The 26,126-nt window shown below is 30.5% G+C and overlaps 3 protein-coding genes across 4 annotated transcripts; all 3 read left to right on the top strand.

Moving 5' to 3' along the window:
* The first annotated feature begins 314 nt into the window (after nucleotides 1-314).
* On the top strand, nucleotides 315-11,835 carry hbt (headbutt). 2 transcript variants are annotated; one of them, XM_070636741.1, is made up of 6 exons: nucleotides 315-355; nucleotides 7,839-8,106; nucleotides 8,302-8,444; nucleotides 9,027-9,061; nucleotides 9,149-9,268; nucleotides 9,368-11,835. In XM_070636741.1, the coding sequence occupies exons 2-6, from the start codon at nucleotides 7,846-7,848 to the stop codon at nucleotides 9,682-9,684; spliced, it is 876 nt and encodes a 291-aa protein (XP_070492842.1). In that variant the 5' UTR covers nucleotides 315-355; nucleotides 7,839-7,845; the 3' UTR covers nucleotides 9,685-11,835. The 2 variants fall into 2 exon arrangements, with proteins under 2 accessions (XP_070492842.1, XP_070492841.1); XM_070636740.1 differs by having other exon boundaries at nucleotides 326-718.
* Nucleotides 11,836-12,291: 456 nt separating this feature from the next.
* Trx2 (Thioredoxin 2) lies at nucleotides 12,292-14,083 on the top strand. Its single transcript, XM_070636737.1, has 3 exons — nucleotides 12,292-12,449; nucleotides 13,219-13,365; nucleotides 13,487-14,083. The coding sequence occupies exons 1-3, from the start codon at nucleotides 12,426-12,428 to the stop codon at nucleotides 13,637-13,639; spliced, it is 324 nt and encodes a 107-aa protein (XP_070492838.1). The 5' UTR covers nucleotides 12,292-12,425; the 3' UTR covers nucleotides 13,640-14,083.
* Nucleotides 14,084-14,502: 419 nt separating this feature from the next.
* On the top strand, nucleotides 14,503-25,096 carry nrv3 (nervana 3). Its single transcript, XM_070636746.1, has 7 exons — nucleotides 14,503-14,672; nucleotides 17,421-17,551; nucleotides 22,098-22,358; nucleotides 22,424-22,608; nucleotides 22,686-22,793; nucleotides 22,861-23,029; nucleotides 23,086-25,096. The coding sequence occupies exons 1-7, from the start codon at nucleotides 14,587-14,589 to the stop codon at nucleotides 23,187-23,189; spliced, it is 1,044 nt and encodes a 347-aa protein (XP_070492847.1). The 5' UTR covers nucleotides 14,503-14,586; the 3' UTR covers nucleotides 23,190-25,096.
* The last annotated feature ends 1,030 nt before the right edge of the window (nucleotides 25,097-26,126 follow it).

Raw genomic sequence — 26,126 nt, 5'->3', positions numbered from 1 at the left:
GAGTGTCTACTCTCTTCCTGTCTCAATATTTCTCTCAAGCATTGAATGCATCCAACACAAAAACAAAAAAGTCGTCAAATAAACACCGAAAAACTGTGAATCCCTAACATAACATTTTGTAGACATTTAACATCGGAGTTTGTTGTTTTGGTGTACTTGACATTGAAAGCCATGCTTTCGAGCACTACTCAACATTTAACTGTGCATGCGCGAGAAAATGAGAAAATATGGGAATTAAAAGATGTGAAAAAAAGAACACAGCAAAGGATACAAATACATACGATGAAATCTCGAAAAGTCCTTTTCAGTTTCATTTGCGGCTCCTCTCAGTATGCAAGGGAGAGAAAGATCTGAAGTATGTAAATTTTAAAACTGCACCATAGAATATTCAATATACTTAAAAAAAGGAGGAAAAAAGGAGTCGACAAGAAAATTTCTTTTTAATTTTTGCATTCCTTTGCCTTATTTGAAGAAAAGAAGCTTCAAAGCTTGTGTCAATATAAAGAAAAAGGGTTTTAAAGCCTAGCTTTTGTGCTTTTTTAGTGTGTATTGCTCAAAAAAAATAATTTTTTTTCGTGTTCTTGTGATATTAAAGAAAAAAAGTAAAGCAGTTCATTTTGTGATTATTCAAGTGTACAAAAAAATATAATAAAAAATCGGAAAAAATGCAAACATCAATCGGAATGTATGAAGTGACGCAACATGACGAGCCGAAAAAGTTAAAATCTTTTTTAATCTATAACTTTTTTCATTTTCATTCTACATCTAGAAAATATATAAAAATTTTCGCATTACTCATTTTCATCTATCCAACTATCCTACGCTCTCGCTCTTTTTGCTCTTCACATACACTTTTTTTTTCATTTGGGAGCGCCCATCCTGTCGTATGAAATGTTTTGTGACCTTGTAGCTTGGAAGCATTTTATAAAAAAAAAAAAAGTTTTTCATGTGCATCAAAAATCTTTATTGCCATACAATCAATATTCAATTGAAATTTTATGTACAGCTTTTCGGTGTTAATGGCAAAACATTTATGTACTTTTTTGGATATGTTGAGCATGTATCATGTACCTAAAATGTTGTTTATTTGCTTAACAAACGTTGTTTATACTTTTTGAAGCATAACTTTTTTTTTTGGCTATTCCGAATATTTTCTTTGTTTTTGCGCATGATGATAAATGCACCATCATATCCAATTCGACCCATTCACAAAAAAAAACGGCATGAGAAGAAAAAAACAACAAAAATTTGTTCATTTAAAATTTATAATCATATTGCCTCCTGGTTTCCACAATTTTTTCCATACATCTATATCCACATGTGCCGTTTTTTTCTCCGTCATGAAACCGCCCTTAAATATTCGATTTTTTTATTTCGCCATGCTCTTCCTGGATATACACGTTCTCACATAAAAAAAAAGAAAGAAAGAATAGTCATAATCTCTAGAATGCTATAACATGTGCGTCTGTATGTGTATTGGCTCTGTGTGATAAGTGGAGCACAACTTCTCACATGATATTTATGCACACATTACCTCAACAGCACCAGCAATAATAATAATCGTGATTTTTTACAAAAAATTTTTCATGCCATTTGTGCATATTTACATATATGAGGAAATCTGTAAGCAAAGGTAACACACTCTTAAATTAACATTTATGATGAAATAATAAAGCCTCAATATTTACCAAGTGAGACTTTTATGAGTCTCTTGCCAGTGCTGAAATTCAAGGTTATCCTGAGATAGTAGTCGAGTGTTTATATAAGGATATATTTTATTCCTGCTCATGTTTTTCTACCTCATTCAGTTACAGCACTTGAATTTAATTAAAACAGAACCTATAAAAGTGGAAAGCTCATAGAAAATTGACTGAACTTTACTAATCAAGTCCAAACTTTTTTGCCGGGGATTGAAAAAGTTTTCACATACTGCGTAGAACAATTGCTCTAAATATGTCATAAAAAGTTGTAGGCTTTCCATCCTTGATAGTAAACGGATGAACAATTTAATATAAGTCATGGACATTATTTATAGAAGTTTACGTGAATGTGGGTCACATTTAGCCTAGCCTTTTTTTCTCTGCTTCCATTTCATTTGAATTTTGTGCTGTGATTTCTAAAAATTATTCATTCAACCTTAATAGTCAGTAATTATGGATTTCTTTTTCGAAGTTTTTTAATTATAGACATGTGCTCATTTACTTACAAAGTTTGTTCCATAAATGATGTTTGAATTTGTGTAGCATTAAGAACATTATACGGGGCTCTTTTGCCTTACCGGTAGCTTATTTGCTTTGCTAGTCCTTCAGACTAATGGCAAGTACATTATAACTCCTAAAGCTAAATCTATCGATTAACAATTCCTGATTCTAAGTGCAACAATCCATTCGATTGGTATGGTCGGTTACAAATGAGAATCGAACCCACGTCCTCATAATAAGCTAGGATTACATAATTATTCACTCTCTTCCCTATTAAATCAGCTACAGAGACCTTGCTCTTGCTCTGGCAAATTCGTCTACATAAAGCTTTATATTCCTGATTCTACACTACAAAGACATCACAGAATTAAAGATTTATATGAGGAAGATGTGAGTAGGAATAAATTAAATAATGGAAGAGGAATGTTTGAATTTGAATTTGATGTTCAAATATTGAACATTTTAGAAAGAGTTATCAATGAATGAGAATTGAACCAGGTTCTTTAAATATTCCAGTCACATACTCCATCCATTGAGTAATCGGGGAATCCTTTAAAGCTTGCTAAGATGCAAACTTATATTGATATTAAAGAATAAATCTAGATTCTAAATTAGCCTGAGCATCTGAGTGGTCTAGATGCATAGCAACATAATTTGAGTATATATGAAGCCTATATTCATAGAAAACCCACTTAAATTCACATCATAATGGAATTACCCTCATAAAATAGCGTGGTAAATCAGCCTAATTTCAAAATCCTTAAAACTAAATTTTCCATAGAATATTTACAATAGAAATTCAGTTCTTGTTCCTATTATAAAAACACAAAACTCATACATAAGTCCTTAACAACATTTTAAGTACAACGAAAGTAGCCCCATTGTGAAAACATACATATGGCTATTAAAAGTTTATAATACAAAAAGGCTTCCTAAAATTATAAAGCATAATGAAAAATGTACGTTTTGTAATGACGTGCTAAACAAGTTTCAAAGTAATTAAATTCGCTTCAATTTCTTCTTCCCGTTTTCCATTGAAATCGACCTAAAACGCAATTTAAGGAAGTACCAAAAAAAAAACAAGTAGAATGGTTCTTTGTTTTAATTACGTGGAATAAAATATTTAATGATTTTATTTGGTAAATGGACAGCATCTAATTTTGTTAAGTAATACAATGTTTCAAGTGCTACATAAAAAAATAAGGAAGTTCTAAGCGCAGACATTTTGTAAAAAGAAATATCATTAAAATTGTATTTTGAGGATGGAGGGAATGCACGGAATACTTGAAGTAATATTCTCACTCGTAATTGTGCCCATAATTCCAAAATACATACGTTCTTTTGCCTTTTTTATATGCATAAAGGCACAAAAAGCAGAAAACATCTCGCGGAAATTGTGCAATTACATGTTCTCGAGCGGAAGACATAAGAGCGATATGAAAGAAGAACATTCCTTAAGGCTATTATGGTTATATCTTTGTATTTACGTATGTACTTTTTGAATAAATTGTATAACATTAAATACACATGTGAGGGAACTGAATAATCCAGAATAAATATATATTTGATTCCAACATTAAATTATTCAAAAAAAAAATCAGGAAGTTCTCCCGCATGTGCCCCAGAAACGTTAAAAGTACAAATCAAATTTTCAATACTTTGACTTCCTCTATATTTTAAGGAACGGACTGAATAATTTTCATATTATCTCGTGCGAATGTTCCATAAAAGAAATTTCTCTTCCTTTTTTTGTTATTCTTTCCCATTTCTCTTCTTCTTCTTTATCTGATTGGAAAGGAAGGAAAGATTGTGCAAAATTCATATCGTAACCTTACTGTCGCAAAAAATTGCGTTAGGAACCAACCTTTTTTGTTTTATTTAACAATTGTATGCAAAACACAAAAAGGGCAAGTATACCCTTCAATATATATTATGGAATGTATACGGAAGGAAGCTTCAATGTATATTCTAAAACACAATGAAAAGCTCGTAACTTATGAACTTTCTTATAGACACATACATCCCATGCAACCTAGCAATAACTATGGATGTAGATATTGGATCTAAATTTAGTACAGAAACTGTATTTTAAAGCAGCTGGAAGTTTGAGTTTAAAAGAGAAATTTTCAAATTCATTGATTTGAAAGTTGAACTTTTAAGCTTGTTTTGGATCTTGAATCTTGTCTAGTATCAATTTATATTCGTCATAATTAATGCAAAGATCGATAATATGACAAGCAGATCCACTTTTAAAGGCTTGAATTCAAGAAGAATTAAGTTTTCCAAAAGTAAACAAAAGTTTGAAAACTTTTCAAATTTCAAATTATTAATCCATAGTTCCTAAACTTCCTCCGTTGTGCCTTTCTATTTAATTTACATCCACGCCAACTTCTTTATCATCATGACAAATGTTAAGTCGATAAGAAATCGAGGATTTTCTTCTTTTACAAATTGTCTCTCACTGGTAAAAGACTTGAATATTTTACATTCATAAGCCTCACAATTGAATCGAAGGTATGAATTTTTAAGATCACCAAAAAAGCCATTTACATTTTCCAAATCATAATTGACAATTCGGACGAGTTTTTTGACACATAACAAAAAATGGATTTGAAGGTTATGGCAGATTTTTTTTATTCGGGTCGATAAAAGGGATTTGACATTCTCATGAAAAATTATAAATGATTGGGTCGAATCTTTAATAATTCGTAATTTAACTTGGATGTGATGCGTACGTGGAATATTAAGCACTGAATATCGAGTGTATCATTTTGAACAAAGGGATTTATTATTCAGTATTTGGTTCAGTACATTTAAGGCTGACATAAAACGTGAGAATTTAGTAAATTACAAAATTTAACTTTATGGACTGACTTAATAATGATTGAATGTTGAGGAAATGTGTGCATTAGCTTTGAAACTTTCATGCTTTAGGCCAGTGGTGGACAACCTGTGTGGCGTGGCACATCTTATTGAGAGGCCATGACCGAAAACGCACATGAGATGGTGTTCGTGGCTCTCTGTTGTGCCGCAGCATACAGGTTGCGAACTGCTGATTTAGGCAGTTTAACTAAATTTAGAAGCTTCTCAATGTTAGTATGTAGAGCATGGCTTGTATCTTTTTCATTTTGGGCGGATTTTCTTTCTATCATAAATTCATTAATTTCCAAAAAATTCGTCTCAGTCACTGCCGAAAAATTCTCCATTAACTTTTTCCCATCGAACACGTCACAATATCGTTGACTCATTGAAAATTAAGCAGAACATGAAATTTAAATTTAAATATATATGAACTTCCAGCATATCATTAATGTTCATTCATGCCAACATATGTGTAGTTCGTTAAATAATTGTCACATAATGTAGTATAATAATAAATCGTATATACTTTTCATCCTAGCATGGCATTTGAAAATTTATTGAATTAATTTCTGAGAAATAAAAGCGAAAATGCGGAATCTAAACTTTTTGGATGTAGCTTCCGATATATTTTGTTTTGTTCATAAACATAAACATAACGAGTAGCATGAAGACTCTCTAGAGAATTTTTAAAGTATCCGCAAAAACTATCAATTTAGTTGAATTGAAAAATTCTTGAGCTTTTCATGCATTTCAATGCTCTATCTCTATCTCTGTCGCACTTGACCTTTGATAATGCGAAGAGAATTGCTAAAATATGAACATTCAGTACGAGACATGACTCATGACATACATCCCTAATGTACAATTTTTTTGAAAAGAATTGATAGAGTTTGAGGTCGATTAACACATTTTCACACATATCATAAAATTGGATGTCCTACATGAGCATTTAAATTTTTATATAGAGTTCCAAGTCAATAAAGACTTGAGGATATTACACAATTGTTCCAGATTTTAAGGAACTGTCCTGATTTTGATATAAAAGAAAATCAATGGAATCTCTTTGGAGATGACTTTTATCTCTTTTATTCTTTCTTTTAAGCTATGGCATTCGGCTGTCAAAACAGCCTGCAGTAAAATTTATTTTATTTGCTCTGCAGATTTTCCGTCTCCATTAAGTAACACGTCCAATTTTTGTTTTATTACTCTTGAAACGTTTATCCAAAATCAAGCCAAAAAAAAGAACAGATGACACGTATGTAGATTGACGTTCCTGATTTTAGATAAACTTAATTTGTCACCTGTTATTTTCCCTCATAAATAATAAAAAAAATTGTATTTTTTTTGACAGAACATGACACACAGACTGGATGAATATTTGAATAACAAGCAATTAAACTTAAATCTAGAATAATTTATTTAACCGGATGTAGTTTAGTGCTATATTATTATATATTAAGTACCTGTTCAGAGCGCATTTTTTCTCATGAATGGAAGTGCTATTGATGCTCTTTAAATATTTGCATTCTTCACTATTCGAGTGCTGTTCTCTTTAGTGAAATCCAGGATGAATTGAGTAATGATTATGACACCAGCAATTTTTTCTTCCACTCTGAATATCCGTCACAACACGTCTTGAAATAATTCAAGTATCATTGTTCATCGCGTTGGAAGTAAATGCAAATTCCATGTTCAAGTTCCGTTTGAATGACTTAAACCAGCTTACGCGTTATAAGAACCAAGCATAAACATAATTTTTTCTCGAAGCAATGAATCCTCGCTTCCTACAAAAAAATAAAAAAATATTAATACTGTTACATTTAGATGAGCAATTTTTTTGGTACATTGACAGCGAATAAATGGTAATGATGTTGCCAAAAAATTAGCTATTATATACATAAATTGAAATCTTAATTTGCATATCCCACATGCATGTGGTTTCTATTAAAAAGTTTTAAATTGGCAATAAAATTGATAATGCATGATCTACAATACTTTATGTCCTCTTAAATGAGCTTCTTGCGTCATAAATCAATTTTCAAAAATCTTTGTTTACAAATTTTCTTAATATTGATTTTCGTGAAATTTTCCATTCAAATAAGCTGTATGCTTGTCATTTCATTGATCTTTCAATGTTAAATAACGTCTAGTTTGAGAATTGAAAGATCCAGTGATGTAAAAATCCCTTCAAATTCGAAATTTTTCAATATTATTTCATTCAAAATTTGGAGAGGTTAGAATGAGGACCTAGACACAACAATTTTCACAAACCATTCACAATAAATCAAAAACAGAAAAAAGACAAAGCACTGATAATAGCACCAATTGTCTAACGAGAGTAATCACATTTTCTCATCAGAAAATTGGTGTCAAAAGTTGTATGTACTGCTCTATCAGTTATTATCATGCCCATGAGCGAAATTGCTCTTTAATTGCTTTATCGCAAACTTTTTGTTCTAAACAATAATAATAATAATGAATAATTTTTTATCGCAACTGAATGGTTAATTTATGAAATTATTCAAGAATTATTTTCAAATGCCATGGAAGGTTTAACAGTAAAAAAAAAGAGATTGTACGATTTCAGTATATAAATAATTATATAGCGATAATTACCATCATAGCAATAACATTTCCATTTTGTTTGTGTATCTAAAAGTAACAAAAACAAAAAAATATAATCATTTGTTCTTCTTAAAGCTCCCGAAGCTCTTTATTTAATCCACAAAAAAAATATTTTCATTCCTTTTTATACATAACGATAAAAATGGATAGGAAAAACATGGTTACGAGACTGTGGAAAGGACTGAGTTCAGGCTTAAAGACTGAAGACATTGCTAGCTTGCACATCTCACAATGGCAAAGTCACAAAAAGGTTTTGCTGCTCTACTTGTTCTATCGCTGGATCTGTGCCATAATTTTCCTAACCATGATCGTGTGCTCCGTCATCGAAATCGGAAGAGGTGGAGAAAAGTTTGAGCACCATTATGCAAAATGGTGGATCTATCTGACACATTGGACTGTTTTGATTTGTGTTTTACAGGTACATATATCCAATACCTTTTTATGTTTATTTCAAGAGGATTTGTGGCATAAAAGCCACGTTTATTTATTAAATTATTTTTCTTCTGTTTAACATAAAAAGACAATATATCCATAGTCGATAATGACGACGATGTAAAATTGTTATTTATAGCATCTAAATTATTCCTCATACTCACTCTCATTTCTTTAATAGGGCTGGCTCTCCGCTGTAATTTGCACGAAGGCTTTAATGGATAATAATCGCGATTATGAGTTCGTATTGCAGACAAAAGTTGGCTATGTACAACAATTTTATTGGATTTGTTATTCTGTTGGAACCGTTTATGCATTTATTGTGTACGTTTCTTATTCTCGTTCTACACAAACTGATATATTATGGATGTGCTTATGCAAAAAGTATAGTTTCTCAGTTTCTCAATCCAAAATTTCTTCCTCTTTTATCGAGCGACAATTTTCTCTATTAGATTTCAGCATGACTGGTTTTTAAACCAATGAAGCATAGTAGACTCAATAATTGATAGAGCTGTGTATCATTTTCGATATTGGGGCATTCTACTTTCGAAAGATTTCGAAATTTTCGTTTTCTCACTTGAAAAGTTTGTCTCTAATATATTACTGAGTGTGATGTTCATTGCTTATCTGAATGATTGGACAGTGCTCAAAAAATGTGAGCAAAGCATTTAACATTGTAATTCCATAGCTAATCTGCATGATTAATCCGAAAATTAAAGGTTTTTAAATCTGGGATAATTCAAATATTCGAAAAATAACGGTTGCTTCTCTGATTATCTCTGATATGAGATTCAACTTGTGGTGAGAATATTCTATTTCAAAGGAACTAGCTTTTTGTATCCGTACACGTCCGGGCATCATCATGTCTCGCTCTATTTTACCTCATTAATTATTCTTTAATTTTAGGACATTCTTGTACTGGACAACTGTTTATAATCCAGGTAATTTGCATACATCTACATACTTACCCAAAAATCATGTAATTTATATGTTCCTATGGCTTTTCTTCCTTTTTATACTCTCCGTAGAGGTTGACACATTCGACTTGATAAACTTTTTCGTACATACTGTTTTGGCTGTAATAATGTTTGCTGACCTGTTGCTGGTTGGTCATCCGGTGAGGATGGATCCAGATTTATATTTCTCAAGTACGTCCATTATAAACATTTTTCCGAGTGTTGTTTTCCGACCCTCCTAATGTAATTTTATGTATCTGTACCTTTTCTTTTTTTACATTCTCATTATAGCTGGATTGGGATTGGCATATTCAATTTTTTCATTAATTTACTACTTATGCGGTGGAACAGATCGTCAAAACGACACCGTCATTTATCCTTTAGTGAATTGGGAGAAGCCAGGAAAGACAATTGTCGTTTGCGTTGGTGCAATATTCTTTGTTGTTATTGTTCATATTTTATGTTGCTGTGTATGCAAGATACGATACCTTATTCATAAGAAAATCTTTGTAAAGAAGGAGAAAAAGTTGAATACATGCAAGGAGCATGCGAAGATGTTGAGTGAACAGAAGGATTTCACTATTCCGTCAGTATTAGACTTGAAATAATTTAACATATTAGCAATTACGAAACAAAAAACGAGATAAAAGAAACAACATTAATTAAATTGAAAAAAAAAACTTCATTTCTTAGTAACAAATCAAAATTTTATACATTTTAAACGACATAAATTTGGAATTTAGTGGATTATTGGTTAACAAAAATTTTCTTAGGATTAACAAAAAGTAAAAGAAGTTTGAAACTTGCTCAAAAATCAAAATTCAAGTATTTTCGTTTGTGGTGCAATAAGGCATAAATACCTACTTAATATAATTAACGCAATTCGAAGATTAATTGAAAATAAAATTTTAATTTTGGCAGTAAAGAGGCGAGGTCAGTTTTCAGATATTTCTAAGATGAATTTATAGAAGAATTTAAAGTTAAATTTTGGATAATAACCCGAGGGCCATGAAGTAAATCTCTAAGATTTCCGAGTATCTAATACTCTATACAATTTATTACTGAATCGTGGATTAGCATTTTATGACTTTTATCACAAAAAAGTAGCTCAATTATTATCATTTTGCTTGCCTTAATATTACCAAAATTCACAATTTCCTTCAAGTCGCAAAAAATGCTTTTTCAAACAAGTTTACTTTGATCAAAAATTGTCTGATTCCAAGAAAAGAGAGAACCAGAAATTGCTCAAAGTATGCCATGATTTTCAACAATTCAAAAGAAAATCCTCAAATGTCATTATTCCTCAAAGCAAATGCCAAATTATATAAGCTGTACACACATGACATACATTTTATTTTGATTGCGAGAGAATCTGAAGTTTTGTGTCACTTTTGGATAATGAGAATTGAAATCAATCTGTGTTAAGGGGCGTCCGGGATGAGCTTTTCGAGTTTATCCTAGAGTTAACTTATAGTAGGCCGGATCGGCACAGTGCGATGACCCACGCACATCTTATCGATAACAAGATGACATCCCGGTGTGCTGTTCGGGATTACATATAATATATTGCAGTTAGGCTAGTCTCTTAGCGTTAATGAATCACATGAACAGAATTTCTTATCTTGCGATTATGCCTTAATCAGCTAAATGAACAACCCCTTTACATCAATTTACTTTCAAACAGCTTGCCTAGAACTAAATCATTAATAAGAAGTTGTATTGACAACCTTGAACTGTAAATTTCCTTTTTCTTAACGACACAATCTTGATAGACTACTTCGTGTGGCTTAATACAGTATTTTTCCATCTCGATCAGCTATGTTAAGCAAAGGATTTTTATCTTTAACCCCTAATGGCTTTTTGTCGATACATGCACGCAATATATATTCAGCATAAGAACATTCAATGATGTAGAATTTTCATGGTACCTTCTCCCGAGTGACTTTAAAGTGGCACAAAATCTTCGAGCTTAAAAGTATCATCGAAAAAGTTTAAGTATTCAAACCATTTGGTATGTCTCGAAAGGCTTTAAGGTGTAGAAAAGCTTGAGCAAGCGAAAACTTGTGCCAAGAGCACTGTGGAAATGCTGAGTGGGGGCAAAAAACTGAGGAAAAAAAAAGCATTGGCATTTCCACAATCAATAATTTCATCTAGGGAAATTTTTTCTTTCTCTTCTTTTGTGAATATGAGTCATAATGTGGTTAGTCGTACGATTTCATGACATAATGTTGGAAGATTGAACCTCCTTGATATATAAACAAAAAAAAAATCTTAAGACATAAAAAAAAGAAAATTTGAAAAATTTAACAAAATGTTTTTAGCAAAAAAACCACAAAAAGCACGATAATAATAAAAAGTTATTTCTTAAGCACTTACAAAATACAAATTGTAGTAATTTTTTGCAGTAACTTTATTGTGAAACAGAAAGAAAATATGAAACTTTTAACCTTTCAATTAGATTTAAATCTCTAAGACTTAAAAGAACATACAAAAAAAGAAATTATAACAAAGCAAATAATTAAAATACAATTTTGATGGATGGGAGGGTTAGTAAGACAGATGATGATGAAGAAGCAATGACTTATTTTTGTTAAAGACAATGGGAAGACGTAAATCGTGTACATTTTTAGTAAATGTTAACGCTCAACTAAAAAATATATTATATTTCTGATATAATACACATCGTATTATTATAAAGTAATGTAAAATTTGCCAACAAGTATAAAAAGATAATAAAGATTACTCTATATCTTCAATAATTTACTTTAGCTAACTAATTCCTCATTTCAGTTTCATTACATTTTTTAAAAATTTCAAAATTTAACGGATTTTGAATTTTTGAAAAAATTGCGTCATAAAACTTCAATATTGAGGCAAATCCATTCAATGATTCAATAAATTATTCATATTTCAACTTAATAAATTCGTGACTAACTAAATAGTATTAGAACATGTCATTAAAACTACAATATTGCGAAATAACTTCAATTCAAGAAGAAACAACGGTAAGAAAAAATTTGAAAAAGCGCGGGAAGCGACATCTCTTTGAATTTGCCCGGTATTTTATAAATTTATAAATAATTATAGTGAGGGACAAGTGGAATAGCTGAAAGAAAACGGTATAAAATCCAACAAAATGTATATTGTACAAATAACAGGTAAAGATATTAAGGATTGACCAAGAAAAAAGCTTTTTTAATGTTTCTAGTCGTAACGGTCATACAAAAATTCAAAACAAGGTATAAAATTTGTGACAGCAAACTCTCGGATTATAAAAAGTTTGTCAGCAAAACTCTCGGCATTTTAATTTTGTTAATTCAGTCGACAACAAGCAACTCTATCAGACAAAATGGTACATCACGTTAAAGACGAAGTGAGTATAGTGTTAATAATATTAATAGAAGTGATTAATACATAAAAACTAGTGGATAATGCATTAAAAAGCTAATTATTGGTCTAAGAGGTTACTTGAATGATAAATAAATTCGTGACTGATAAAGTTTAATTAATAGATAAGAATGTTACCAAGCAATTTAATCGCAGTTAACTATATACAATCTATTTCATAATTAACACGTTATTTGATTTAATTTTTCGCAAAATTTTCCAAAGTTCTAGAAAAATTCTTGTACTTAAAGTAGTTTCGCAATTTACGGATTTAAAGTAATTAAACTCTTGTTGTCTTACTCTAACTTATTGCAAAATAAAGCAAATTTTCGTAATTGAACAAATATCCAAGAATCATGCTCGGACGCAAAGTTCAAGATTTTGTCAAAAATTGCTGTTGCAAAACAGATTCAATTATTCATTTTAGAGGCTGTGAAGTAATCAGACTATTTATAATATCTTATTTTGTACATTTGTTTATTGATCTGAGCCTAAATTAATGCTACTTCTCAATTAAACCGCATTCTTGACATTTCCCATACAAATGAGTATGTGTGAAAATAATTGTATCTGTATGTTTGTGTATAGTTTGCTATAAAGAAATGAATAATTTAACAATTTATGGCATTACCATCAGCAATACTAAGATATTCATTTGTTTTCATGTATAATGAAGGAATAGATGACGTAATATTCTAAAAAACATGACGAATAAGTCTTTCTTCTTAATAATCAAATCTTTTATGTCCACTTAGGGTGACTTCAACTCACAACTCGAAGCTGCAGGTGAGAAGTTAGTAGTTGTTGACTTCTTTGCAACATGGTGCGGCCCATGCAAGATGATTGCACCAAAATTAGAAGAATTTTCTGTTAAATACGCTGACAGAGTTGTTGTTCTCAAGGTTTGTAGCTGATTCACACTCAATACATTTTAAAATGGCATTGGAACTTTCCATGCATTTGCAATTATATGCTATGACTAACGATAATTATTAATATTTATTTTTATTGTAATGCTTTTAGGTCGATGTTGATGAATGCGAGGAAGTAGCTGTTAAGTACAACATTTCATCTATGCCAACATTTGTATTCATCAAGAATGGACAGAAGGTCGATAGCTTTTCTGGCGCCAATGCTGATAAACTCGAAAAGACAATTCTTCAATATTCAGCATAAATCTCCTCTTGCCGCAGTATTGTGAAATTATGAAGCATAAAATTATATTGGAGCCTGATTTGATCACTGGCTGGTTCCTGAATTATTTAATTAACTTAATTTTGTCTTAGAGCTAACTTTCTTAATTCATTTTTTTACATTTAACGGATTCAAAATTTATTAAGTTTTTTTGCAAACTTTAACAACAAAAAAAATACAGAAGATGATAATAATTCATTGTGCCTCAAATTAAGAAATACTTTTCTGCATAATTAATAATTAATGGAACTGCAGTTTAAATAGATTCCGTTAAATTTATCTATTTTTCACATTACAAACATATAAAGTTGTGTCCACAAAATGAAGAAAATAATAAAAAAAAGTTGGTAAATATTTTGTTAATCGATCAGAATTGTAATATGAGTTAATAAAATATTCATTCTATGTCAACAGCTTAAAATATAATGGTCATGTGAGTTTGGTTCGAAATTAGCATGTCGTAATTGCTATGAAGGACATTTTATTGATTTTTCAGACTGTCCGGGGAAATTACTTTCCTGATTTATTAGGAATTGAATTATTTTAATGACAATGAAAAGCTTGGCATTCAATAACTCATTTGCTGTCGTGAACAGTTGAACTAAGACTTAAATTTCAGCTGGATTTAATTTTTAATCCTTCGGATTTATTTTAAATTCGACGATTTAAATTCAATGGAACTTCAATACAGTTCCAATATGAAATAATTCTTATCAGCACTCTTTTTACACTGCATACACAATATATTGACTACATATACTATAAAGCCATCTATATCTTTCGTGAAGTTTTAATTTCAGTTTATATTTAGCAGTCCGAGTCGCGTGTTCAATTCATTATTTTTACTTAATTTACAATAATTTTTAAGTTGATCGGTGATCTTTATTATCTTGGTACAAATCTAATTTATTAGTAACATATTGTGGAAGATGAGTCATGGAAATGGAAATCGGAAGCAAGTTCAAATGTCGGAAAAGACTGAAATGTCTTATCTCTTAGAAAATAAATCGAACGGGTAAAAAAAATGTGCAATTATTATACATGAAAACCTTTTTATCAATTACGTCATGGACAATGAAATAATAGTCTAGTAATCGATTCTAAAGTTTATTTCCCTTAATTTTTAAAAGTCGACTTGATGATTGAATCGAATTTTATTTCAATTGATGATGCGATTAAATGCTTATAATGCTGCACATGTTGATGAAATTCAATGAAAAGTTTACAAATTAATTGTGTGACTGAGTACTTTATTTTCTGTTTTCATTGAAAAATTGTGTGTTAGCTTGTTGATGTTCAATTTTTGTGTTAATTAAAATTGTCGGTAATTGTTCGATCGTGCCAACAAATTCATTTCTGAAAAATTTATATGCGTCAAATTGATTCATTTTTGTGATTTTTAAAACTGTTGAAGGGTACTGAAGTTAAACATTTGTAGGGTTTTGAATTGCTCACTTTTTGAGGTTCAAACTTATGAACATTTGTATGGTTTTCACATAAAATTTGTAGGGTTTTCAAATTGAATTTGTAAAATTGATACAAAATTCAAAAAAATTCCAACCGTTATTCAATAATGTGACTAATTAGTCAGTATTTCAACAAACTCTTTCATATTCTGACGAAATTAATTCTCAGGAAATTCCCTGATATTTAAAAATGACTCAATTGAGTCATAAAAATTCATACAACATCCATAATTCAAATAAATATCATTTCGTACTGTAAACACTACAGTCAAGTCTGATAACCTATGCCACATTATTTTATCTAATCCAATGGTTTTTTCATTGAAAGAATATCCAGTTAGGAAACTGATATCGGCGTTAAATTTGTTGACATAGCTGTTTAATAATACAACATAAGGAGAATGTTTATAGTAAAAAGACCTTCTTTAATATTGAAATTTGATAACGTTCCTCCACGTTTTTGTCTCCACGCTCACCACCATTGGTACTAACTGAACGTAATAGACGTCAATGCTGTCGCTTTTTGTTGTTGTTATCATTATCAAAAAAAGAGAATTCATTCTGATAATAATTGCGGGCATGTGATGATGGAATTTTTTTTCGACAGCTTTTTGATGAATCAACACACTTTTTTGGGATACAGCTAGAACATGTGTTTTTTATTTTCATAACATCAATTTCAGCAAATTAAATAATGATAAGGTCGGTCAGTCAATAATATCCCCAGTTGAACTTGAATTCATTACAAAAAGATTAGTTATTAGAAATTCCCAAAATGAGATGAACAAGCCGGTTTGCTCACTAGAAAGAGAAATAATAAGAAAAAAGTATTGAAATGATTTTTATGTACGTCTGGTGTTCATTAGTAGGTTTAAACCATGTGATGACAATTCCATTGAATATGATATTGTTGATGTATTATTCGGCAAATGTGCGCAATGAGAGACTCATGTGTTGAATTTAAAAAGAGGAAAAACTAGTAATCCGAGAGAGAATAGACATCCTAAATACACACAATCAAATGACGTCTCTACCACATTTTTCATATAATTCGGCATTCGCGCGGCGCTTGCTCAATTGAAAATGGATATACAAGAAGCATTCGCGCAATACAAACGTGCACGTTTATTTCTCCAGAATGTAAGGTATTGAATAAATCAATACATTCCCTTGAATACGACACAGAAATCTCTTCTTGGACTTTGTTCGTGCAGTGTTCGGCTCACTGTATGTGGTGACTGCTTCATACATGGAAAAAAGGAATGGAAACCCGATTTGAATGCGAATAGTATTAAAATTTTTACTAATATTTGCTAATAAGCGTATTATGTTTGCATTTTGTTCTGCTGGATCTTTCATTGGAAAACTGGAAGTTTCAACGGTTAAATTTTTTTGAATTTTATGTTGTCTTTTTTGCGGGATTTTAAGAGATTTTCAATTTTAATTAATTACTGTATAAATAGGAACGCTTATGAGTTATAACGAACTCCAATTGACTTCATATACAATAATAAGTTATTATAATTGAAAAACTTGATCAAATAATCTGCAAAAATGAGTAAAATTGAAAATATAAATTTTCATGTCCATGAAAAAATTATCATAGTTGACTTTGGATTAATCATAACACTTTAAATTTGAAAAAATACGTTAAATTAAACTAGTTCCTTAGATTAATTAATACAGAGAATTTTTGCGAATTAAGAGCCATGAGCTCAATAACCCTCAAGGTCGTGCAAAATATGCGCTTAGTAAAATCAATAGAACGAGTTTTTCGCTAGATTAGCATCAGCACATGAACATCCAGTTCGGATCTGTGACTGCTCAAAATCGAAATGCATTACGTAAAAGCCGAATGTCGCCTGGAGAATGAATAACGTATATACACAGAGAATTCGTATCCAAAAGTGCTCTACATTTTGTATGTTGAGACAGAATTTTAATACAACAAGCAAGAAACAGTGTTCAGTTGTTCGTCGTGTGTTGTGTTCATCAGATCTAACAGAACAGAGTGGAGGGAACCGCTTAATATAACATTATAGAAAAAGGAATTTTTGTTCCGTATTGTGGTGTTCGTAGGGATTTTTATTGAAGGCTATAGAACTAAGAAAAATAAGAAGAAGAAAAATTTGGAAAATTGCATCATCAATTTCGGAATAAAATTCAACAAAATCTTTGTTAATTAGTGATTTATCCCAAAGAAAAGCTTTAAAGGAATACAATTCTAAATTTATTTCATTTAAATTCACGCGAGTTTCAACCATAAAAGTCATTAATTCTTTCTAATAATAATTAAGGATGGCAGATAAAAATAAACAGGGTGAATTTTATTCGAGACCAGCGAAATTGGGCAAATGGGAAGGCTTTAAACAATTTCTATGGAATAGTGAGACGAGTGAGATGCTTGGCAGGACGGGTGGAAGTTGGGGTAAGTTGAAAAAAATACACTATAAGGACATTTTTTTTCCTTTCCTGGATGTTACGTAACATAAAATTTTTGTATAGAACATTTTCTCTCCATTTCTGTGTGGAAAAAACATGGAGGATTGTCTCATTGGCATTACTCATGAAATTGAGTACATATTCTAGAAGCTATATACAGTACAAAGCATAACTAATATTTATGGACATTATTTGTCATTCCATATTTCCATTATCAAGTCATTATCTCCCAGTATGTTCTGACTTTTTCATTATTCCTTACTTCCCTTCCTTAGCATTAATTAAGCTTTTACAATACATATAAATTCAGTTCCACAATACAGACATAAACGAAAAAAAAGGTAGATTTGACACAGAAACAGCAATAGAACTAAATAAATTGGTAGACTAGAAAAAAAGAAGGAGGAATTGAGTGTATTTATTGGAATGAGAAACTTTCATCAAGAGAAACTTAATGTGAGGAATGAAGGAAAGCACAGAAAAATCGATGAAAAACGTGAAGTTGCAAGTTAGAATTTCCACACAAATTATTTTGCATAATCGTGAAATTCTACAGCGATGTTAAATCAATTGACAACTATCTGATAATTTGACACTTTTCATAGGTATTATTAATATGCTTGCTTTATTTCACATTAAATTGCTAGAAACTAGAATGTTCAGTCACAATTTTTTTCATCATTGCTTGTAAGGTCCGACAATTTGTTAATTGATTGTATCCAATTCAAATTCATTTAAATAGTCATGATATCGACAATTTGTTGTTGCGATGCTTATTGATTAATAATCATTGTGCCTCACGAGTTTCTCCGTATGCTGTACAACTCGTCATTAAATTGAGATTGAGGATGAGAATTTTTCATTTTCTGTGACGTAAGACATCCAGAAATTTAGTTTTGAGCGCATTTTTAAAGAAAATATGCAGTTATAGCTTGTAACATTAGCCTTGTGGCATTTAGTTTTTCCAGTATCGATTAGTTAGAAAGCGTACATCTATCTATAGCCACATTAATTAATGAATACTTTTGTTCTGTAAACAAAAAAATTACGTACGTTTTACGTACGTAAAACTGATTTGAAATTTTTTTTGGCAATTAAATTTCAAATTTAATTTGACCGTTATTTTCTTACTTTTTCCATAACTTCATGTTTTAATCAAAAATGCGCTGAATATGCTAGTTTATTAGCACGAGGACGTTCAATTTTACTGTTTGTGAACGACAATTTTTCTCTCTACTCGTCCTATCCATGTTTACATTTATTTTTAGTCTACACTACATTATAGCATCATACAATGAACGAGTTTACAGCAATGTAAATGAATTTAATGCAATATTGATGAGGAACGAAGTGGAAAAAAAATATGAAAATGTCAAGCTTCTATGCACAGTGGTTGTCGTTTGGGGTCACGTTCTGTGCGTCTTTTTTCGGGATTTTTGACCTTGTATAACTGCTTGATATTTTCCGATATAATTGGAATAGACGAGTTGCTTACTAATATTTTTTGAGGTAGAATAATGAACGTCACGACCTAAATACCATAAACTCTCGGTTGCGAAAGAGATTGTGCTGATTTAATTTCATTTTTCACCAAGAAAGTGCAGCCTTGGCATCGAAAATTATTGCATGTTACACAACTGCTTCCGCCATTAGTTTTCTTATCCAGGATGATTATTATAAGGTATAAGAATAATCCTTCAATTATGCTTAATAATGTCAGGTATTGTTGCCAAAATTATTGCTCTTTAATCCCTTAAAGCACCTTGATTGTGGATGAGATTAATGACGATTTGAATAGAATCGGGTTTTGTGGATTTCCCCGATCTTTTGACTTGTTATTAAACTGCAGTTTATAATTCTCAGAAAGGCACAAAAGCAGTTTAAAGCTTGATTTGTATAGCTATGCCGAACTGATTTTAATGCTGAACTTTGTATTTTTGGGGCTTTTTTGAGTCATTTAGGGATGTAATGTACGAGTCACTTCTTTGTTCTGTCTCATTTGTAGTTTAGGTATGCTCATAATTATCTAAATTATGTAAAATAATGTAAAAGCTGAATAGAATGTCTATTGACTTGTGGCTTATTAGTTTCGTCAATTTTGACTATTAATAGGTTAGGTTTAGTTCATTCCATGACATTTTCTCTTTAATAGTCACTAAGATGCCATAGAAACAGGAATATAATACATTTGACTGCATGACTAGTTTTCTTATCATTACATTAAGTTAGAACTTACTAGAATATTAGTCAGGCACAAAGAATTCCCGAAAATAATCAGCATGTTGGCAATGGCAGTCAAACTTTTTCGTTCCATTGTTTCAAGCCACTCCAAAAATATATTCAGGATATTTTAAAAATCATTTCCACGAAGGAAAAACTTGCTCGTCATTTCCATGCATACAGCGAGAATTTTTCCAATTTTCTTTTATGCTTCTTACATAATACATAAAATTTTCTCTTTATGTTGCACCTAGCCATAGCTTATTGCATGGATAATAACATTCTGCTGTCTCATTTATCAATGAAAGTATATCTCGAAATATCTAGGATAAGTTTACATTTCGAAACGAGACTATACAGCTTGTTCAATTGAATTGCAAAGTCAATAGCTATGTTACATATAAAAAAATCAATAAAGTTTTTCAACATATTTTTTTTTTTTTCTCAAGAATACAATTTTCTCCTTCAATTTAACGAGTGGTAAACCTCAAATCATTGATTATGAATTTAATGATGGATAATTTAAGAGTCGGAATTGGAATTTGAACTGGAAATGATTCATTAGTGACGTCAATTCTATTTTTATAGACCATGCTGTTTTCAAATGAGTGTCATTAAGCTATAGATTCCTTATAGTGTCACTAGTGGACGTCACTAATGGACGGCTCCCTAAATATACACATCTAGTTAAAAAGAAGTTATCTGAGAAGCAATAATCACATGATTTATGCAAATTTGTTATTTCTTGTGCATGTGTCTATAGGTTTTACATATTGAAAAGAATCACAGCTTACTGACGTAAGCACAAATTTCAATTTGAATGTTTCTTAGAATTTTTATTTGTTTATAGATCGTTAAAGTATATTTTTCAATAATAAATACAGTCTGGCTAAGTCATTCATGGAAATATTTACTTTATCGTATAATTCTTGGCAGTATTACAAACGAGTTTTGCTATCAGCACTTTAATACTTATTAGAGCATGAAATATGCGCAATTGAAGCACACAAAAAAATTTTTTAAGGTCGAATCGGAAAAATCTTTAAAATTTTTGGTATGATAAGTTTATCTTTGTCATTAGGTAATCTCTTTTGGAAAGGAAATCTTGCGATAATTTTGTGCTTTAGTTCAAGTGGGTAATATTATTTTATAGTCTTGATACTTAAAAAATGCAGTAAACAACTTGATTCTCTTTAATTCAAGTTGGAATCATTTGCGTTTTGCTAAGTTGGTTAGAAACAATTTCAAAATTTAACGGTTTTTAAGAATTTAAATTTGAAAATTCTCAAAACCATACAACAGTTTACTAAAGTAACGGTCAATTTAAATTTGAATTTTCTTAAACGTTACGCGAATTTGTAAGTTTTTGAACTTAACGGTCATTTTAATTTTAAATGCTTCAAAACCTCTCAAATGAAAGCAATCACTTGCATACTTTTTAAAATCTTTTAAATTAGCGCAGATAACAAAGTTGCTAACTATCTGCGAATTAGCAATTCCAAAGACCATGATCAAACAAGTCATAATGTATATAATTAACTGCGCTGAATAGAAACACAAGAGAAGCTCTTAATTAAGAATATAAAGGCAAAATAATATTTCACCTGACATGACATTCATAAAGACTTGAAACGGCACATTGAAAATCATGATCACAAAAAAATCTAAGCGAATGTATTATACAGTTGTGAGTCATTTTCAAGGAAGAATTAATTACTTATTTACAGGCACAACTTATTTATAAATAAAATATCGATTTATTTATAAAAATATTTACTTTTTCCAATTTTCCGCCTTCACAATTGACGATTTGCTGTTTCTTTTCTCTAAGTATAGAAAAGAGATGTAAATTGATGCTGAAAACAGAATTGCTAATATGTTGTATAGCTTCAATGTGTGAATTATTAATAATTTACAGATCAGGTATAGAGTCTTAATTTGCACTAAGAATATAATATCAAAACATAAGCATATCGAATGCAATTAACAATGCTGTATTACATTAATATTATAGACGTTAACGACCGATTGAAGTAAATTGCACTTCACTTAAAAATGGCACTCAAGAAAGACATGACAACTAGTTAATTGATCAATTAGGCGGCAATTAGCGATCCTCAAGGCTTGATGATAAACATTTTTTTTTGTACTGATAATGCGAATAATAATTAATTTATAGAATATGTACTGAATTGATAAAACAAGTGATTTCTGGAAAATGAAGCTCTATAGCTTGTCAGTCTTATCTGTCAAATGATAAAAGTATGGAATTATCATTATTAATGCTTAATTTTCTATTATTTTATTTACAGCCAAAATTCTTCTATTTTATGTGCTCTTCTATGCCGTTCTCGCTGGTTTCTTTGCTGCAATGTTGGCTGTGTTCTATCAAACTCTCGATGAGAACAAACCGAAATGGCAATTGGATAATGGATTAATCGGATCAAACCCCGGATTAGGATTCCGTCCAATGCCACCAGAGTCGAATGTTGAAAGTACGCTCGTGTGGTTCGAAGCATCAAAAGATGAAAATATTGAATATTGGATCTCAGCTATTGATGAATTCTTGGACGGTAAGAATTATTGATTTTATAGGCATGACTCTTGTGCTAATTACTCTATTGTGTAATTTTTTTAGTGTACAAGAAGGCAGAAGAGGACACTAAGCCACACAATCGTGTAGATTGCACTCCAGATAGTCCTCCAAAAGACGGAAAAGTTTGCCGAGTTGATGTTTTATCGTCTAAATTTGGAGCTTGTACAAAAGCTAATCAGTATGGATATAGCAAAGGATCTCCATGTGTATTCCTCAAGCTTAACAAGGTGCGTCAACTGCTGTCATTTGGGATTTTTATTATTTCGTTGAATATTAATGTGGGGAATTTAATTAACTTTTATAGATTTACAACTGGGTTCCAGAGTATTATAACAAGTCTAGTGAACTGCCTAATAATATGCCTGAAGACTTAAAAACATTAATAGAAAGTTTTGATGAAAATGATAAGAAGGTGAGTTACTTTTTCAAATATTTTTTGACCGTTATTTTTTCAAAATTGAAATTTTACTTATTTACAGCACGAGGTCATCTGGGTCTCATGCGAAGGAGAGAATCCAGCAGATATTGAAAATTTGGGACCTATCAACTACATTCCAGAACGTGGATTCTCCGGATACTATTTCCCATTCTTAAATCAGAAGAATTACTTGCCACCAGTCCTTGCCATCAACTTTGAACGTCCAAAGAGTAAGTTAAGAGATATTTTTGATTGAATTCTATAATTAATGCCTTGTCATTTGTAGCGGGTGTCCTCATCAACATTGAGTGCAAAGCATGGGCACGCAACATTAATCACGATCGAGCTGAACGTCGAGGATCTGTTCATTTTGAATTGATGGTCGATTAAATTATTAGTCGCAGAGAGCAGAAAATTTAAATTATATAATTTATTATGAACGTTTAGATGGTTAGAAAGAGGAATGGCAGTTGGTTTGAGAGTAACTGGATAGATATCAAGTGAGAGAAAGGTAATGTTGACGTTGGCAATAATAAGAATGTTTAGTAATTGAAAATAAAACCACACACGAATGTTTTTAGTTTTAAAAAAAAATTATAAAAAATGCTGCTAATTAAAAAAAAAACTAAGTAAATTATTGAGTAATTTAGAAAAGAACAAGCAAATTGAATCCATTGCGCATTAATTAATTATTAATTAAGTAAATGATAAGAGACAGACACTTATTAAATGTTAATCGATTATTAAATTATTTAATTGAAAGATGAAAAAAAAGTTAAAAAAACACAAAACATTTGATGTTAATATTACTTACCACCCATAATTTAATACAGCCTCCCAAAAAATAAAACACACACGACACGAAACTGGATAATTGATAACATTACCCTATTTTTTGTGTACGGACGAAAACATGATAAAATAATTAAAATAATCGACTCGAGCGACATGAAATGGTGAATGCGTTGTTGTGTGACAGTTGTGCGACAAATTTTTTTGTGATTATCATTTTGTCACGATATGGCTGATATGTTGACGAGATTGTAGATTATATGCTGACATGATCAAGTATGTAAATTTACTCAAAAGTTAGTAATTTTCTGATTACGCAATTTAGAGTTTTACGTACGTATTTGATGTGTAAAATAATAGTACGTACGTAATTGATATGTAATATGATTTTACGTACGTAGTGATATGTAAAGTATTCATACGTACGTAATTGACGTGTAAACTATTTTTACGTACGTAAATAATATGTAAAGTATTCATATGTACGTATTTGAGATGTAAATCGATAATACGTACGTAGTTTAAATATCAATCAAGTCTACGCAACTGCAGCATAAATTCTATGTCATTTCAAATCGATTGTCATTTGTGAAAGTCACACGAATGTCATTCAATTATGCATCTCCAATTCCTTCGAGTCGCTCGTGTTAGAATTAATAATATAAAAAAATGATAATGCAAAACTTTTAATTAAAATAGGTGAAAAAATCAAGTAAAATAAAGCAAACTTTGTGTTCTCATCGTTCTCTTGGCTAATCCTATAGACTAATTTAATTAGTCACTAAATGAAAACAGCCGAATTTCGTTTTTAATTTGTAAATTAAAGTAAAAAGTTAAGCATAATACAAGGAAGTAAAAAAAATGAAATGAAACTTAGAACATAATACCTAAATACTAATAATGCAAGATAAATAAAGTATTTTGTCGATATTTGTTGTTGATGTTTGTCACAAAATTTTTGAATGAATTTTTATTTTACTATGAAGAGGAATGAACGTCTAATTAAGTCAATTTTTAAGTTTTATGAAAAGTATGTAGGAGACGTGAAATAAACTCTAGCGACACACATTGCTATGATGTGCAGCCCAGGGTTAAGATTCAGAAAGACATGTTATTAGAAGAAAAACAAAAAAAAAATTGGGCATATCCGTGAAACCTTAAATATTTTATTTAGTCATTGCAATGATTACCATAATTATTAACAAGACAAAAAAAGTTTATATTTATTAATAATATATTATAATTTCCTCTCTTAGTTCATAATAGCACACAGCGAATAATTAAGTAGTTAAAAAATTTGCCATAAAAAAGTGAAATTTTAAATTCATTAAAGGACGTGAAAACAAGCTATTTCAATAAAATGAAGAAGCATTAAAAACTCAGTCATGAGTTACTCTGTAACTTCTCCTCGTTTTTCCGCTCTCCCCACAATTTTCCTGGCTTTAGCGAACAAATGAATTAATAAGAAAAACAATGAAATAAAGTTTCAATTAAAAAATTGGGAATCTATGTCTTTTTACTTACTTACTTACTGCATTTTTATTGTTTCAGTTATTTCAGTTGCTAGTGACTTGATATTTCAGTTGTTGAAATCTATTTGAAAGCTTTTAAAGTTCATTAAACTTTTTAATCATTTTTAACGGTCAAAATAATTTTAAATTTGGTATTTAGAGCTTTTTTCAATTTTTCCGTTAAAAAGCTTTCTACCGAAGAAAGAACACAAAAATCTCACAACCCAATTTCACATCCGCAATCCAATTTCCTCTAAAATCTTTATCACATCAATGATGACTTCATAATTCCATGATTGTATGCATTTTCACATTTCTTATTCATTTAATAGAAAACCGGCTATAATCAGCATAATCTCACACGTGATGAAACGTAATAGCCTTGATGATGTTGGGAATTTCATCTTCTCAGCGCTGTTTTCACGTAAAATTGGTTCGTTCCAAATTTTGTCTGTGAACTACACAAAAAATTCATTTAAATTTACAACGGAAAAATTATTTTCAAAATTTAATGGAAGTTCAAAACTCAAATATTAGTTCAAAATTTTAAACTTGTTTGTCAAATACGTTAAAAATTCTGTTCCTTAAAAGCTCTAAATCTATTCCGAACGATGGATATGGATTAAAAAATTCGCTTTACTTACTCACATGAGTCCATTCTTAAGCTCAAGGATTAAAGTGCATTTAATCTAATTTGTAAACATTTATGACGTTGTCTGGGTATTTCCACGCTTCTGCAACCTTGAGTCTTTAACACAGCAATACTGCGATGCTCTGTCGACAGCATTGTGCAGATAGTGTAGCATAGTTTCCATTATTACATCAGCAAAGATTAAAGATGCTCAAAATTAAATGCAATCAATATTTATTCATTATTTATTAAGCATGAATAGCACGTGATTGAAGAATGCAAATAAATCAATTTATCTTCAAGCATATATGTAAATATCAATTAGTAATAAAAATTCTATTCGACCGGTTAACAAGCATTCATCCAGCTGTGATAAAGCGACAAGATTTACAT

This window comes from Chironomus tepperi, unplaced genomic scaffold (assembly GCF_022539635.2).
Source record: "Chironomus tepperi strain 1889 unplaced genomic scaffold, CSIRO-AGI_Ctep_v1 contig_137, whole genome shotgun sequence".
NCBI lineage: Eukaryota > Metazoa > Arthropoda > Insecta > Diptera > Chironomidae > Chironomus > Chironomus tepperi.
This window is presented reverse-complemented; position numbering and strand designations above follow the sequence as displayed.

Coding starts and splice junctions, on each gene's coding strand:
- nrv3 (XM_070636746.1), top strand. CDS start 14,587: ATGAGTCATGGAAATGGAAATCGGAAGCAAGTTCAAATGTCGGAAAAG. Junction 22,359..22,423: donor TATTGATGAATTCTTGGACG/GTAAGAATTATT, acceptor TAATTTTTTTAG/TGTACAAGAAGGCAGAAGAG. Junction 23,030..23,085: donor CAACTTTGAACGTCCAAAGA/GTAAGTTAAGAG, acceptor TGTCATTTGTAG/CGGGTGTCCTCATCAACATT.
- hbt (XM_070636740.1), top strand. CDS start 666: ATGCAAACATCAATCGGAATGTATGAAGTGACGCAACATGACGAGCCG. Junction 719..7,838: donor CAACATGACGAGCCGAAAAA/GTTAAAATCTTT, acceptor AAAAATGGATAG/GAAAAACATGGTTACGAGAC. Junction 9,269..9,367: donor TCCAGATTTATATTTCTCAA/GTACGTCCATTA, acceptor TTCTCATTATAG/CTGGATTGGGATTGGCATAT.
- Trx2 (XM_070636737.1), top strand. CDS start 12,426: ATGGTACATCACGTTAAAGACGAA. Junction 12,450..13,218: donor TACATCACGTTAAAGACGAA/GTGAGTATAGTG, acceptor ATGTCCACTTAG/GGTGACTTCAACTCACAACT. Junction 13,366..13,486: donor ACAGAGTTGTTGTTCTCAAG/GTTTGTAGCTGA, acceptor TAATGCTTTTAG/GTCGATGTTGATGAATGCGA.